Source organism: Ambystoma mexicanum, chromosome 6q, assembly GCF_040938575.1.
Source record: "Ambystoma mexicanum isolate Mex_15411 chromosome 6q, UKY_AmexF1_1, whole genome shotgun sequence".
Lineage (NCBI taxonomy): Eukaryota > Metazoa > Chordata > Amphibia > Caudata > Ambystomatidae > Ambystoma > Ambystoma mexicanum.
The window spans coordinates 116388898-116405072 of record NC_090937.1 but is presented as its reverse complement, the minus strand read 5'-3'; the positions used below and the strand labels follow the sequence as shown (position 1 = coordinate 116405072).

The 16175-nt window shown below is 46.7% G+C and overlaps 1 protein-coding gene across 3 annotated transcripts in view; it reads right to left on the bottom strand.

The window, feature by feature from the left end:
* Positions 1-16175, bottom strand: part of UNC5C (unc-5 netrin receptor C) — a 498641-nt gene that overhangs the window by 65868 nt on the left and 416598 nt on the right. For 2 of the 3 annotated variants that reach the window (XM_069630547.1, XM_069630548.1), the window contains exons 8-10: positions 13941-13997; positions 3980-4171; positions 1500-1844 (exon numbers count right to left, since the gene is read on the bottom strand). In XM_069630547.1, the coding sequence (XP_069486648.1) occupies positions 1500-1844; positions 3980-4171; positions 13941-13997 (594 nt within the window). The remainder of the gene's footprint in view (positions 1-1499; positions 1845-3979; positions 4172-13940; positions 13998-16175) is intronic. The other variant, XM_069630549.1, reaches the window with a different exon arrangement.

Here is a 16175-nt window from a genome sequence, read left to right as displayed (position 1 = left end):
ACATGTGTGTCAAATAGGTCATCATTGGGGCAATCAGTACATAACTAGGTCGTGGGGGCACGAAGATGCCATGGGGAACAGGTGAACATGGAAGAGGCACCGCGGAACATTGAAGGCACGGAGAACATCACTTGGGCAGCATAGCTTGTCTGTAACTGGGGAAGAGCAAACCATTGGGCCGGGGGTGGAGGGGAGCAACAGGCTGAACACCGAGTGAACAGAGGTGAGCCAGGGAGGCAGGAATCCCATCACTGCAGAGCATAGGGTCCAACACTTAGGGGCACACTGCACCGCACCAGAAGGCAAGACCATCAGTCATTCTGCGGTGCACTGCTGTTTGCTGCGGGGAGGCCCACGCGCAAACAAGAACAGTATGCGCCATTGCCGGTGCTATTGCTTGGTCCGTTTTGTTTGTGAATGGACGCTGTTCGCTATAACTGTAAGGTAGAACACGTGTGTAGGATGTTCACATGAGTTGCACTGGAGAGTAAAGACGAAGCAAGCAAATCAGGATGTTGCCAATTGGTACTCAGCAGCATTTAGTATGGTAGGACTTCAAGTACAGCTATGTGTGTTACATGCAGTGACTGCGTCTCTCTGTGTAGGGAACCCATGACATCACATAGCTCTGTATGAAAACAGATCCTGAGTTGCCCCAAAAGATAATTGACTAGATGCTGTTGGTTGACCAGACCCACACAGGTAGACACATACCATTTTGTTCCATTTCTGGGTGGCACGAGTTGCACATGATGGAACCACACAGAAGAAAGAATGGGTGCCTTACACAATGAAGATTAATCGTTTAGTAGGCATAATCATGATTGATGCTGTCACAGTTCACCCAACCTAAATCGACCGACATACTAACCCATCGCCCCCTCCTTCTCCTCCAACAAACCCAACGCCATAACACATGTAAGGGGCTAGCCACACTAAATATACACGACACACTGGGAATGAATCTAATACTCACACCGTAAAATACCTCTAAGGCTCTGGTATTGACACTAGAGGTAACCCCCTACACATAGTCCATGAATACATCGACTCTACACAGATGCACGTGGACATTATACACTCAGCACCTTACAGCCATCTGCGTCTCTGGACTGCTCCCTTATCAGCACAACTAACCAGTGCGCACAACCTCAAATCCTGCCATAATACCACAGGACACACACACCCACCACAAACACCAGCACACAGTTGAGGCACTGAGTGCTACGCATACATTTACAAACACACGGGTCCTCCTGAACCAACTCCCACAGGGAAGACAGCAGTTCCTCCTGGTTCTAAACCTATCCTATCATCCTATCCCCACTAACACACCCAATCCTCCTCTCTTCTCTTGCAGAACCACGTGAGCGTCTGGAGACGGCCCTTGGGTGGTAGCAGTGCACGGTATAAATCAACAGGACATAATGCAACATAACATTTGGTAGAACAAACACTTTCGTGTTTTGTGGAGGGGAAATTGATTGTGGCATACATACCAGAATTAGGCACAATTAAGTGGCCACCCAGAGAGTTGAAGGTCCCAAAAGCAGTGCATGATGGGTCCGTGTGTCTAGCAAGACTCTGGTTCTTCAGGTTGAGCGTCTCGTTATCCAGCAGGCACTGGGTGATCTGCGGTGACAGTTTTGATGTGAAGTCAGACAGGTCGTCCTGGGGCGTGACAGCTCCGGAAGAGCTGAACACCTTGATTTTCAGGTTGGGTAGCGGGTCCAGCAGTGGTGAGTTTGTCATCGGGATTTTATCGGAGACTTCATGCAAGGCGTAGACGGGGCCCCTGTACAAAGCGGCTGCTGTCGTGAGGTCCGGCGGCACTGCCAGTAGATCTGTGAGTGGACAAAAAAAGAATTTCACAACCGCTTATGAGACATATCCTTTGTTAACATCGGGCGCTCCGAAGCGACTGCTGGTTTATCTTCGCCAGGGAGGATTCTTTTCCTCATATTTTGGGATTTTGAGCCAATATCTACAGGAGCTCTTGGTAAATATTAGCTCTTCTTCACAGAGCCGCAGGATACATCATCTGCGTCCCCTGTGCCCTACTCCTATGAAGCACAGGACAGAAACGGACTCACCACCTTCTCAAAAGGGCACAATACAAAAAAGAGGACCGTGCTCCATAGGAATGAGCGATGCGCCCACCTATGAGAATAGCTGCTTTGTTAAACTCCGCCTTCCGATAAAGACACCGGATCTCACATGCCAAACACTGACGCGCAGGTAGGGAGCGGCATGTTCTTTCAGTCTGCTTCTGCATTTACCTGCAGCGCAGCCAGAACCACTACCTGAGTAGACACATGACACTAGGGCAGTGTTAATCAATCTTTTTTGTGCTTATCCCACCTTTAGTAAATATATTGTTGCTGGACCCCTGCAAATGCCTTTTCTGCTTACATTTCCCATTAAAATCAGTCAACACACTTCATTTTGGAAGAGCCTCACGCCTTCCCAGGACATCCTTCGGTCCCCTCTAGGTGGGCCAGCCCACAGTTTGAAGACCACTGCACTAGGGACTGAGTTGACAGATGAGTAACTAAGTCCCTCCTGACCAGGGGCCCTGCTTAGTGACCATAGATCACCCACCCTTCACCTAACGGGCTTGGTCCGTTTGGCAACCACTATTCCTGTTCAACCATCAATGTGCTGCTTTGAGTTCCATGTGTTAATATCCCCGCAAAAATATCACCATACAAAAATATCGCCATATTTTTGCAACAATATTAATGCATGGAACCTGCGGGGGACACCTCCGCAACCCCTGCATTATTTTTGAAGGAGTGTGGGAACACCCTGGTAACCCCTGCTCCCAAGAACCCCAAACATTATCCTTACTAAAAATATCGCCTATGGCCGTTCCAGACGACCATATATACGCTGATATTTGATAATATAAAGTGATACCTCTGCTTTGTATGGGGACCCGCAAATAATGGCAGAGCACCTCAGTAGAGTTGGGCGCGGTGGAAGTGGTGCTGGAACTATGTGCAGAACGCTTCACCTGCACAATTATGGCTCTTTCTGTGGGTACCATTAAAATAGTGTTGAGAAGGATAGGGGAGATCCTGTTTTGTCCGCCTGCCCCCTTCTTTACAATGCTGAGAGGAAGGCTTTGTGAAACCCTGAAGAGCTCTGAAATGTTTCAGCTTATAATTCACATCTATGATGCCAGAGAAGCACCTAATCTAGCCTTCTTGCTCGACAAAGCATCAGACAGTCTACGTAATCTCGAGTTCTGTCTTGGCACTTACCCTTTCATGGCCCGCCTTTGGCACTCCAACCTGTTTTGACCGACCCCACAGCACACTTGCCTCGGTACATGCTCGCCTAATCTATAAACAAGCCCAGCTGCGGAACAGATGCCCTGGGGGTTATACGTGTAGCCCCACTATCATATCTCCCCCATTTCCATTGACCCCTCCAGAATGTGCACATCGTAGATCTCCCCTGGAACATCTTTGCCTATCACCATATCTCCCAGATGGTAAGACCAGGGCAATCACACTGCAAAACATTGCACATTTCTAAATCTAGGTAGGACAGTTGTTTGTTTTGCTAATTAAAGGTCTAAGAAAATGCATAAATAAAATCCTATATATTTTTTTAAGGATTGGCAATCGTGGCCACCCTTTTACAAATCTTTGCATTCCAAACAGAGGAGACGAATACATGTGGTCTTTGCTTGCAGGTCGCAACACGGGCTGCAGGCAGTAGCGTGTCCAGGCAGTGGCCCAGGGTAGCAAGTGCTACCCCTGGAATCTGATTGGCCACCTCGTTATCCTAAACTACCATCATTATGTGGGTGTGCACTCATACGTCATGCCGCCCCTGCATAAGTCAGTGCCCCACTTGGGCCACCCCAGTCAAAAGCGTCTGCACACGCCATTGTGCGCGGGAAATTATGCCACCAGACGTGCTACTTCTCTAAGCCACATGCCACTGAGTAAGCGTGGTGAGTACGAACCTTGCCTTGCCGCCTTGATGTTAACAGCTTGAAATCCACCATTCAGAGCCGAGGAATCAATAATGTCCGACTCAAAGTCCCGGTGGTTCTTCCGGTACACAAACAGTGCCACGATAACAGAAAGGGCCAGGCACACGATCACAGCAATCACAATGCCAACGTAGAGGGCCACGTCATCGGAGTTGGGAGCAGCTGACAGGATGAGAAGCAAGGACGTGTTTTAGTCAATCACCAGCTGAGCATTCAATGCTTCTTATGATGTGCCATGATCATTCTCACAAAGTATTTCTCAATTAAACAGGTCAGTACAGTGTTCTGCAACCTTGCAAGATGTTTTGGACTACAACTCCCATCGGCCCAGTCTAGCTTAGTCAATGGGGAGGGATTGAGGGAGTCGTAGTCCAAAACATCTGAAAAGCCACTGGTTGCCGACCCCAGGCATATAAACTATTTCAAGAATGAAAGAATAGCAAGCACACACAAAAACATGAAACCAACAACAAAACCGAAGAGCAAACGGTTGCCTGTAGCTTAATTGCCACGATCTTTCAAAATCTGTGTTCTGTGCACTTTATTCTAGATATGGGATGATCGACTTCATTATTTCATAGCATAAAAAGCACGCATAAAATACACCCTTAAAACTTTACCAATGCTTTTTATCCACATCATATTTTCAATAATGTGTATGATGCAGAAGGGGGCACATATTTACATTTTCCACCACCCCATCCTCTCCGCCTTACAAATGTCCAAGCATTTATGCCATTTTTCATACTGGCTTCCTATGAAATCCACTTGCTCTTTACACCTGTTAAACGCAGGCGGCTTCCATAGCACCTCATTGAAAATGCTGCTTGCCATGCGTAAATTGCAGGTGACATTTAGACAGAAGGTACTAGAAAGTGCAAAAACTAAGGCGTATAGGTAATCAAGCCGACATTTAGACCTTTGCTTTGCACGTTATAGTGCAGATGGCTAAAAGGACTTGGAGGAGTGTTGGCATGTAAGTGCAAAGGTAACAGTTTGCCTCTGTGCAGTTTACACATTTGATCAAAATGTCCCGCGCAGTATTTGAATTTTATAACCGTCATCTTTAACCTTGGGCTGCAGGCCTTGACTTACAGCGAACAGTGTTCAATGGGGTACAATGACGTGTTATCAGTGCTTTAAGTGGGCAGAGGCCTGCCGGGGCCGGGCCCCTGCAGTCTCACAAAAGAGGGGTTGAGCCGGGGCCCTGCCGGGGCTGCCCGGTTCCACCACAACATTGGCAGGATGCATTATCCCGTCCCTGCCACAGCCACGACGGGAGTTGCACCTGCCATTAGGTCAGGCAAGCTGACAGAAGTGTCAGCCAGCCCCTGCATCAGTGTAGCTGGCTGCCACTTCTGTCAGTCACTGTAACTTCCTATGGTGACCTCTCACACGAGGGGCCACCAGAGGAAGTTACTGTGCCTTTGTTTCCCCAGGTCTCTGAGGCGTCTTTAACCCTCGGCGAACCTGGGGACTCCTCGACATATTTCGAGGTTTATAAAAGATGGCTTGAACAGTGCACAATTCACGCCATCTTTTATAAAGCGTTGCCGACGGACAAAGACGCATCGGGCTTTGTCCGGCGGGAAAGCTTTATAAAAGATGCATTGAATTGTGCACTTTTCAAGCCGACTTTTATAAACATAGAAATGTTTAGCAAAGATGGCTTGGAAAGTACACAAACAATAAGGTATGCACACAAATATATAAATGCTACATATTTGTGTGCGTACCTTACTATGACTTATGTACTTTTCAAGCCATCTTGAAGTACACAAACCATAGTAAAGCACGCAAACAAATATATAAATGTAAGCATTTATATATTTATGTGCGTAGCTTACTATGGTTTGTGTAGCATGCAAGCCATCTTTTATAAACATAGAAATATATTACATATTTCTATGTTTATAAAAGATGGCTTGCATACTACACACAAACCATAGTAAGATACGCATACAAATTTATAAAATGTTTGCTTACCTTACTATGGTTTGTGTACGTTTTTAAGGCCATGCCCAGCCTACAAGCCACGCCCCCAAATGATGGCCCCCTCAATTTCATACCCCACTTAAAGCCCTGCGTGTTTTTATTCTTTTTAACCTTTGTGGGGAGGAGTTTGATTAGCACCGAGCAGAGGGGTGTGCTTTCACATGGTGTTGATTGGCAGCCGTTGGCTGGCGCATCTTCTTTGAGCAGAAATTGGTCTGGATTTCACATGTGAGGTTAAGAGGTGCATGCCTCACAGGCGCTAGTGCGCGTGGCATGAAGAGCCTGCAAGTATCCATTCCGTGTGCCTTCCAATTTCTCCCGCACCTCTCAAAGACAAGCTGCCCACAAGCCAGCTTATTGCCCCTGGGGTGGCACCAGAGAGGCTTTTCTTTTAGAACTGTGACACCAGCCATGATTGACACCCTGAATATCGGTGTATTTTGAAGCTTGGTGAATGCGCCATTTTTCATGCAAAGAGGCGGTAAGAAGACTAGATTGAGGCAGGGGTCAAATCCTAAAAAAAAGTGGGGGGACTCATTAACATTCCAATTGAATTTGGTGTCACCAGAAATTAGCATATCAAGGTGCCCTCAGAAAAAGTGGGGAATTCTGAAATAAGTGGGGGGACACCATCTACCCACGTGTACCCTCGACTTGAGCCCTGGCGTGAGGCATTATCAGATGCTTGTTGGTGGCGTTCTGCCTTGTGCATGCGCGTGTGCATTACACATACTTTCCAAAGGAATCGTACAAAAATGTTGATGCCACTATTTTGCCCCCACAGTTACAGCGCCTTTAGGGGTGCACAAAATCGCGACTCCCATTTCTGAGCCAAAGCAGAGTGGGGTTTTGCCCTCCTGTTGGGCTCAGTAACAGGAATCGGGGGCTGCAGGGGTGCCCCGCTTACGGTAAGGGGATAAGAAGTAAAAAAGAAAAAGACCCCGCAGCATCAGTATCGACTGCCGCAAGTGGGAGGTACTGACACCTCAGGGTCTGAAGAGAGACGGTGGCACACTTCACATCAATGTGATCACTGCGCCGCGCCATAATGGGAGTCAGCAATTTAATAGTCGACATTATGGGCAGTGATCACATAGATTCCTTTCCAAACTCTTCCTCATAAATCCGTGGGCAGCCTTTATCAGGAAACCCTTCAATGGGAGCAGAACATGTGTGCCCCAATCCAACCGTAGCCAGAAATGAGCTGGGGCACAGCAGACAAAGATGGTTTTCCTGATAGAGGGCCCTAACCTTGGGCCCTAACTATGGGCTAGAAAGTGCAAATCATCAACTTTGACCCCCTTCGCTTCTCCTTTTTGAGTCTGGGTCAACTAGTTTTGTATCTAAAAGTGGGTGCTGCTTCTTGAATCTTGCCGAGTCGACCTGTGCTGGAACTCTGCTTCAAAAAGTGGCTATTTTTCTTTCTTTTCTGAATACGCAAACACAGCAGTTGTCTTGGGCAGTGCAACAAGTCTTCAAACCTGAGACGAGGGGCTGGACATTAGGTGAAGTTCACAGGTGATTCGGATGAAAGGTTTATTTCAGATCGATTCCATAAACACATCCTGTGGCCACGGAAGGGATGTTCCCAGCCCTCATTAATTGGGTTGCAAGGCTTTCTTTAACAAGCTGCCAAGCCGCAGAATTTGTTTTCAAAAATACTTGACCGCCATTTTGACCCTGTACAGAAAAACAAGGCAGAAGGAAAAATACTTGCAAGAAATCCAGCACAGCAGAGCGCTTCGCAGATAAAACAAAAAGTCAAATCTATTTCCCGGCCTGGCGTTCACGCACTCAGCGCATAATGAACCTGCAGGCCCTGCAAAAAGGAATTTGGAGGGGGTCGTCCAATGTGTAGCAACCTTTATACAAGTGGTACGACACAACCAGGGAGCTTGATCCATTTATACCAGTGGTATTTAAACTATTTTATGCCAAGCTCTCCTTGATTAAAAGTATTGTTGCAGAGCCCACCTCAAGTGAAAATATTGTCCCCCAGAAGCCATACCTGCTTATATTTTCTATTGAAAGCCGTCACTGTACTCGCTTTTTGAAGAACCATCCCCACAGTTTGAAGACCACCGAAAGACCAACCATAGGAGCCTGCATTGGCAGAAGGTGGGCCTGTATGTTTAGGCTTGGCAACAGCCTGTTTCTGGAAGTGCGTTGTTTGTGATTGTGTGCAACCTTTCATGGCAGATATGACCACTGATCGGGATGACGCAATGCACAGCCATTTTGATTTCAGTTTTGCAAATGAGCCGGCAAGTAGGAGAGCAAGAGTGCCGATTGGCTGATTAGATGTGGCTGTTCTCCCATGACCCCCTTGTTGATAGGAAGGCTCTGACTCAGCCGACGGGTAATTTCCGGCAGGCCATCTGAGGTAGGGGCCATTCAGAAGACTGCATTCAAGCGTCCACAAGTCTGCTGCTGTATTCCTCAACTGCCCCACACTGTTCTCCCACTGAACCAACTCTCCTTGCAATCCACTTTTACTGCTCAGGGCAGCGGTCCAGTAGAGAAGTTGCCCTCTTCTGAAACTGCAGCCATCATGCTCGCTGGCAGCCTTTGGTAGATCGACCACCAAGATGTGTCACCATCCCACAAGAACCGCACATGGCGCCAGCACAGCCACCTCCGCGTCTGCAGCTTCGGTGCTCTCACATGGCTGCACATCTGATCATTTCCTGCTTGCATCGGTTGTCGCTGGATTAGCCTGAGCTTGCTTGCTTCCCTCGCCGCATCTCGTCGACTCCTAACCTGCCTCCCATCATTCACTTGCCCGGATCTTGATTGGCATGCCATAAGCAAGTCACATTTTCATATGACAAGTTGCCTGCTATGAATGCTACCTCCCGTGCCCTTCGCACGCCTCCTTTTATTGCTTCCCACGAGCCCTTCTGAGGAGGAACCTGCCGCATGGCATGTAGGGATCAGGAGTAGCACTTAAGCACAGATAACAGCGTCTTCAATCTGTAAATCAAACAATTGCAATCATTTTAATTCAGATGTTTTTATGTAGCCCAAAACTTGTTGGAGAGGCGAGGAAAAGTATATAGGGAGGTGCAGCCATTACACGCACTGTGAGCCCTGCAATACACAGGCAAGGCATTTAGGTTCAGGAACACGGAAAGGTGATCCATGAAAGGAGGACTCAACATGGGGACTTCATGAAGTAGACTAAGTCAAATTCCTGCACACCATCAATCCACACCAACGCTGGTTCCACCTGACCAGAGATGTCAACGCGCTCTTACAGAGACTCCTCAAAACCAAAGACTAAGCCTCAAAGGACCAGAATATTTGAGTTCTTTCTGGTTTGCGGACTAAGCCCAAAGGTCCATCAGAGCACTATTCCATGAAGGCATAGAGTCAGTATGGGCCCATCTGCTTCAGAAAAGTGTTCCAAACGAGGACACATTGGCATTGTTAGTGAAGCAATTGCCCTCACAAGGCTACAGTAAGCGTTTCGAGTCTAAGAGAAGCTGGAATTTAAGATGGCATAATGTAGCTCCCCTTATAGCAAGATTCTTATGCACGTTTTGAAAGGATGTTTGGTTCTATGCTCTGGGATGGAAAATCCTGCCTATGTTCTTCCTACTTATCCATTTTCCAGATCACTAGTAACATCTGAGGCAGAAATTGGGCCTTTTTCTATGTTCCATTATCAGCTATATCCAATGAATCTTTAAAAGTATAAACACGCAGCATCACCATCCTGGGGGACACCCCCTTCCTATGCTAGCCTAATCTGCTTGAAACATCATTGGCCTTCAAGTGCCAAAGATACCAAAAAAAGGCTCCACCTTCAGCGACATCACTTCCTGAATTGTGACGCTGTGAAGTGGCTGACATGTGGTCACTTACATCAAAAGCGACAGTTTAAGGGTCATTTCTTGACTTTCAACTGGGCCCTCTTTTGTGCAAAGTGCCCAGAGGCAGTGAACACCGGAGCTGCTACCTCCTCGGTGGGCCTGATAGCTTACACATTTTTCACAAGGGCAGCCACTCCAATCTATGCCGACAGCTTCTCACACTTCGCAAAGTGTCTTTTGTGCTCAGGTTCTGATTCAGATAAACAGAATTAGCACCCATTGTGGGATAGGAGGGAGCTTGGAGGCCTCACAGCTAATCAGGAGGGTCAGAACGGGTTCTTTACTTCATGGTAATGAAGGTAAGTGCACCCCATGCTACCCTTCCCTCTTTCCCCCAGCCCCAGCCCCAGCCCCAACCTCCACATCCCCACAAACCCCCAACCTGACCTTGCTCTCCCTTGTCCCTTGCTGGTGCTGGGGACACCCAGTGTTCTCAGCGCACCTCTGTTGTAGCAATGGCCACCATGGAAATGGAGAAAGGACTATGTGTAGTTCCCTTGTTCCTAAAGTATGGTCACAACTTTAGAAAAAAAACAAAACAGCATCCCGGTAAACATGTTCAGATGCTAACAGCAATGAACCCCTCTGGGTGGGGGGCTTTACCAAGACAGATAATGCTCTGTCTAATTGGCCTGGGAATTACCTGGACCGATAAAGCTGCCGTCAGTCTGGGTTTATTGCTTAATTATTGCTTTAACATCCCTGAAGGTACGTTTGACCATTCTGACCAACACGCGGCATTGTATGGTGTGTGTGGTTATGCCATTCATTGCTTGCAATATCTTGAAAATCAGGGGACTTGGGAGTTAGGAAAAATCTTCATTTATTTTATATATTCGTATTCATTGAGGACACAAGGTCTTTCACCCAGAAACACCTGGAGGAGAAATTAACCTTAGCAGGGCACTGCTGAATCAGTGGCCATACAATGGCAGGAGATGTAGTGTACAAGCCACCAGTGAGTGAGGGGGTAATGCATGGTATAACAACCGGGGAAAAACAGGCAGATAATAGACAATAGTACCATGGACAGACCATATAGAGGGCAACATGTGCAACATGGTAAGGTGAGGACATTCAGGCACAGAGGGAAATGCGGTAGTAAGCAGCGGGCGCTCTTTCTTGGAGAGGTAGGAGTTCCAGTGGGCTGGGGTCAGAAGGGAGAAATAACAGAAATGTGAGGAGGCACAGGGTGGTTGGTGGACGGAGAAATTAGGGAGAGTACTAGAGTGGAGGCTATGAGGAGGAGAGTAGAAAATACGTCATGGGGGTGTGCGCTCATCCCGGGTTTTCAAGGCAAGAAATAGCAATACGAAGTAGGATCAGTTTTTTCATGGAAAGTCAGCCGGCATGGAGGAAGTGTTTTGAGGTGGGGAAGAGTGGGCGGGAATATCCGGGGTGCAGGTGATGAAGCTGAGGACTTTACTTTTAACAATTAAAGACAATGGGGTAAATTTAAAGGCCCAAAGAGTCATCCCCATTAGACAAGTCACGTATGTTTCTCAACTACAGGAATCGCATGTGTCTATGTGTTATAACTCCCTTGGGTCAACAAAAACTTGTGTCACAATCTCTCAACAAATTTAGGATTATAAAAATATATCCATTAGCGCTAAGGTAAAATATCACAATTTTATTAAGTCATAAAGACAATATTTTTGTTAAAAAAAAACAACAATTTCTTAAAACAATTTAAAGAGAAGTAGAAAAGCAACCATTCTAACAATGTTAGTGCAGAAAAGTTACATAAATGCAGTTCCAACTTCAGTGCAATTTAATTGTTAAAAAAATCTTACATTTATACGTATTCTTATAGTTTCTAAAAAACCTCTTAACTACTGATGTCAGGTATACATTAACGAGTCCCTTCTTTCAATGGTTATCCGTTGGCATCATTAGTTGCTCTCATTTAACGAATCCTACTGGCTCACCCAGTTAGGTACTAATGTTGCTAATTTGCAATAGTACAAAACACTGTTTACTTTACAGAGTCATTAAACCCTAGCTGAGGACTTTGCCAAGTGGGGGAAGGAGTAGAAGGGAAGGCTTGGAACGAAGCTGGCACAGGAGTCAAGATGACTCGATCCAAGGCCGGTCTGAGGGTTTTAACAGCTTTGTAAAAGGTGAGGGGGCAGATTTTCTTGATGTTAAGTAGGTTAATCCGGGCCACAGTCATGGTAGAAGTAATACATCGGTGAATGTTAAGGCCCATAGGGTTGAGGGAGGGTAAGTCAGGGGCAAAATAATTGGGTGAATGGAAATGGGGAACACTGAATGCAAGAAGAAAGATCACTTGAGTCTTGGAGGAGTTAAGCAGGAGACGTGAAGTGTCATCGAGAGTGAGACTGCAGAGAGAGAGTCAGATATACAAACAGAAAGCTTGGTAGTTAAAATAGGGATGTAGAAGAAGATTTCGATATCGCCTGCTAACACAGAGTATAAGATCGGAAATGAGGATATGAGTTGACCAAGGGCAGAGGTGTTACGGATGAGCAGTAGGGGGCCAAGAACACAGCATTGTGGAATGCCAACCAGGAACGAGCTTGGGTCAGAGGTCCTGGTGTCACGCAAGATGGAGAAGGTGGGATGGGAGTCACAAGAGGCCACTCGGTCCAGAGCGTGTCCTGGATACTGAGAATACAAACATTCGAAAGAATAGAGGATTGGTCCACTGCACCAAAGGTGGCCTGAGAGGTCCAGAAGTATTAGGATGCAGGAAATCTCACTGCAGTGAGTAGAGTTTAGAAAGTTAGAACCATGGTTCAGGGCCGATTCTGTAGAATGGCGGCTGTGGAATCCAGATGGAGAGGGGCCCAGAGGCTGTCAGTGTTGAGGTAGGAGGAGATCCTGTTAAAAAGAAGCAGTTGTATTATTTTGGAATAGAGAGGGAAGAGATACAGACGAATAGTTTGCAGGCTTATTTGGGTCAGCTGAGCACTTCCTAAGCATTGGTAGGACAGGTGCCACCTTGAACCAGGCTAGGAAGATTCCAAAATAAAGAGGGGGGGTTGTAGAGAGCAGAAAGGTAATAGCAGGTATGCAGCGCAATCTTCTAGACTCTTTGTGGGGCAAACAGGCCAACAGGGGGCTTTGATGGGTTTGAAAGATCTGCGGATGGTTGCCACGTTGTCAAAGAAGTTGGGAGGAATGAGCTAAATGTAGGGGGCATTGAGCAGGGGGAAAGGATAGGAGCCTGGAGAGGGTGGTAGAGATGCTTTCAATATAAGAAGCGAAGTAGTGGGGAAAGTTGTCAGCAGAAGAGGAATAAGAGATAGCCCTGTGGCAAGGAGGCATCAGCAGGGTTTGCAACATGGAGGAGAGTTTACATGGGTGTGAGCGACGAGCGGGAATTCGATTCATCAAGCCGAGGGCTGTGGTGAAGGAGTGGAGGCGATTCCTATAGGCAAGAATAAATGGGGGTGTCTGGTCATTCGGCCATTTCGGAAGAGGCGTAGCATTACTGTTTTAAGGCGGGAGATCTGAAGGATGATTCTGATGTTTTGATGAAGACAAGGCTACTTGTACCTCTTTTCATGTTTGCTGATGCACGGCATGCAATTGGAGGCCACGCAGCCTGTGCACCTTGCATTGTACCACGAAGCTGGCAGCATTCTATGTCTAGTAATCTTGCAACTCATGATTCTGCTCACTTTTACTACATGGCTAATGACTTGGACTTTCTTTAACGATTCGGATGAGGGTACTCCTTCACTTCTCTGCCCTTCCACACCATCAGGCATGCCTTCCTGTTTGTGGGAGCTGAAGCCGCTGCGACGGGTGATGCGGCGGCGTCGCAAGAGCCAGCCGACCACCAGAGGACAGCATTCAGCGCAGAATTCAACATACCAAGCAAACAGTCCAAAAAGTAACATTGTGTAAAAATATTTCTTTCCCTGGGGCGCCAGCCAGCCGCAATCCCTTCACACCACACTAGACACCCCTCATTTTGCATGCATGCGTGGCGTGGGCTAATACCGTGCATCTGGATGCGGAATACCATTAAAATGTATATACCCTTTTTTTTAAAAGCAGGGATATGAAAAACAAATGTCAAAACTTACAAGACAATCCATATTCATTCTGGGTTCTCTGCTCGGTTGAAATGGGATAAATCAAACCTTAAAAGGAAAGAAATTAACACAAATTGGGAACAAAATCAAATAAAGGAGGGCAACAAAAAGAAAATCAGGAAATTGAAATGCCTAACGTCCCCGCAAAGAGGCCTTCAGTTCTGTGCACACAAATGACATTTCCTTTTCAGCCTGCCTGCTTGACAGCCTCGCTGAGGAGGAATAACTAGACAGATTGACTTTGAGGACTGGAATCGTCTTGAGTCACTAAGCCTTTCTTCTATTGAGCATAAACCTTAATGGATGTGTTTCATTCCAGACATGAACGGCCATTTGCATACTCCGCAATCCGTGGCGGCGCCCCACCATCGCTGCCATATGCTGCCATTCCCAGGACATGTACGCGGAATGTTTCTTTCATTGTCGTTTATTTAGTTACAGAGGCTGGGTGGGGATCTATCTCAGCACCAGGGGACCCGCCTTCTCTGGGTCAGAGGTTAAACACTGGCGGCACAGTCCAGTTCTGGTCAGAAGGCCCGCCTCCATTCTTGTGGAATTTGGTTTCAGCCATCTCTTGGAGGTCTCTGATTGGAAGGCGTTGATGGCTCCTGGGGGATACTAGAACCAGGATTCCGTGACGGGGAGGGGTAGGCGCAGTCACTAGATCGAAATGGCTAAATTGAACAAGCGCCATTTAAAATCATTACAAAACCTATAAATGCCATTCCAGAGAAATAATAGAATACATTTCAGAAGTAGTGGCATGGTGCTATGGGAGGAAGGCTAGCTCAGGGCAACACAGTGGCATAACGCAGTTTGACACGTGATCCCGGACTTAGGAACCACTCGCTGGTAACGCAGGCTCAAATCCCGATCCCGCAGCTTGTATTAAGAGGGTTCTAAATTAACAATAAAAAAATACAAATTTAGAAGACTTGTCGGTGCTCCCCTTTTCTCTGATGGACCCATTCTTTAGGCGCTGTCACTTTCGGTAGAGGGTTTGCCGCAGGGCTATTAGCATCCTTTCCTTTGCTCGCCTATACCGGCTGTGGTAGGATGTCAAGTGGGCGTGTGTGGCAGGCAGCTGGGAACTGTAGCCATAAGGACAGGACGCATTAGCCCCAAGCCAAAATGAAAGATCTAATCAAATAACATGCAGGTGGAATGTGCACATATGCCGGCCATTTTATGGGAATGATTCATGCCACACCTGTATACACACACAGGCACATTTCATCATTATACGCACCAGACCGGCACCAATAGGATAACACTTTGATAACACTCTGGTGATCTGTCCAGAATCATGCAATTGGCTGCCAGAAGCTTTTGTTACCCCTGAGAGTAATGATCAAATGAACTAATCAAAAATCACAAACATTTGTTTTTAAACATATAATGGGCCTGCCAGCGGGGCCTCGTGTTCACTTGTGTAGCGTGATATCCATCTGAGACACCCCACTTCCACAATACCACATCCCCATGCTATGAATGTATGACTTAAAACACCAATTGGGGCTTCCAAAAGATTTGCTTTCCGCTGAATCCTTATTTGCTATGTAAAGTGACATCAGATGTTTTATAACCTGCTTTAAACTACTTTTCTGACAGCTTATGGCCCCAAAATATGACCAAATAGTGAAAGCAGGATTGGATCTGAAGAGACCGTTGGTTGAACGGTTAAAAACAAAACTTGCCAGCAGATCAGATGTCGTCCATATTGGTTGGCAAAAGTCAACATTATTCCAAAGCCTATGGAGATCGACATTAAACGGCCTACTAATGATCTGAGAAGATTAAGGTGGGAGATACTGTTTGCGTCTGATGTTGGCAGCCTGCTTAAACAGCAACACCCTCGCAAAGCCACAGAAGATGGGGCACCCATTCATAAAACCTTCTCTTTCTTGGTGCCAACCGACTTAGGTCACGAAGAACAACATAACCATCAAAAGTAAAACATGCACCTGTCTCACAAAGAAAGAAAGATAGGTGTGCATTAACCTATGCTGAGAGTAACCTACATATATTCACCCAGGCACACCTGTACTCAAATCACAATTAAGTGTGCCTCTCAAGGATTACAATATGAGAAAATGCATACACCATATACATGGACCAACCTATAGCAGTTTCTACTTAAGGAAGCAGCAGATCGACAGCAGACCCCATGAACGATTGGTGTGCAACAGGTCTTTGAGAGAGCAAAGGTTCTGTTTAGCCAGAGCG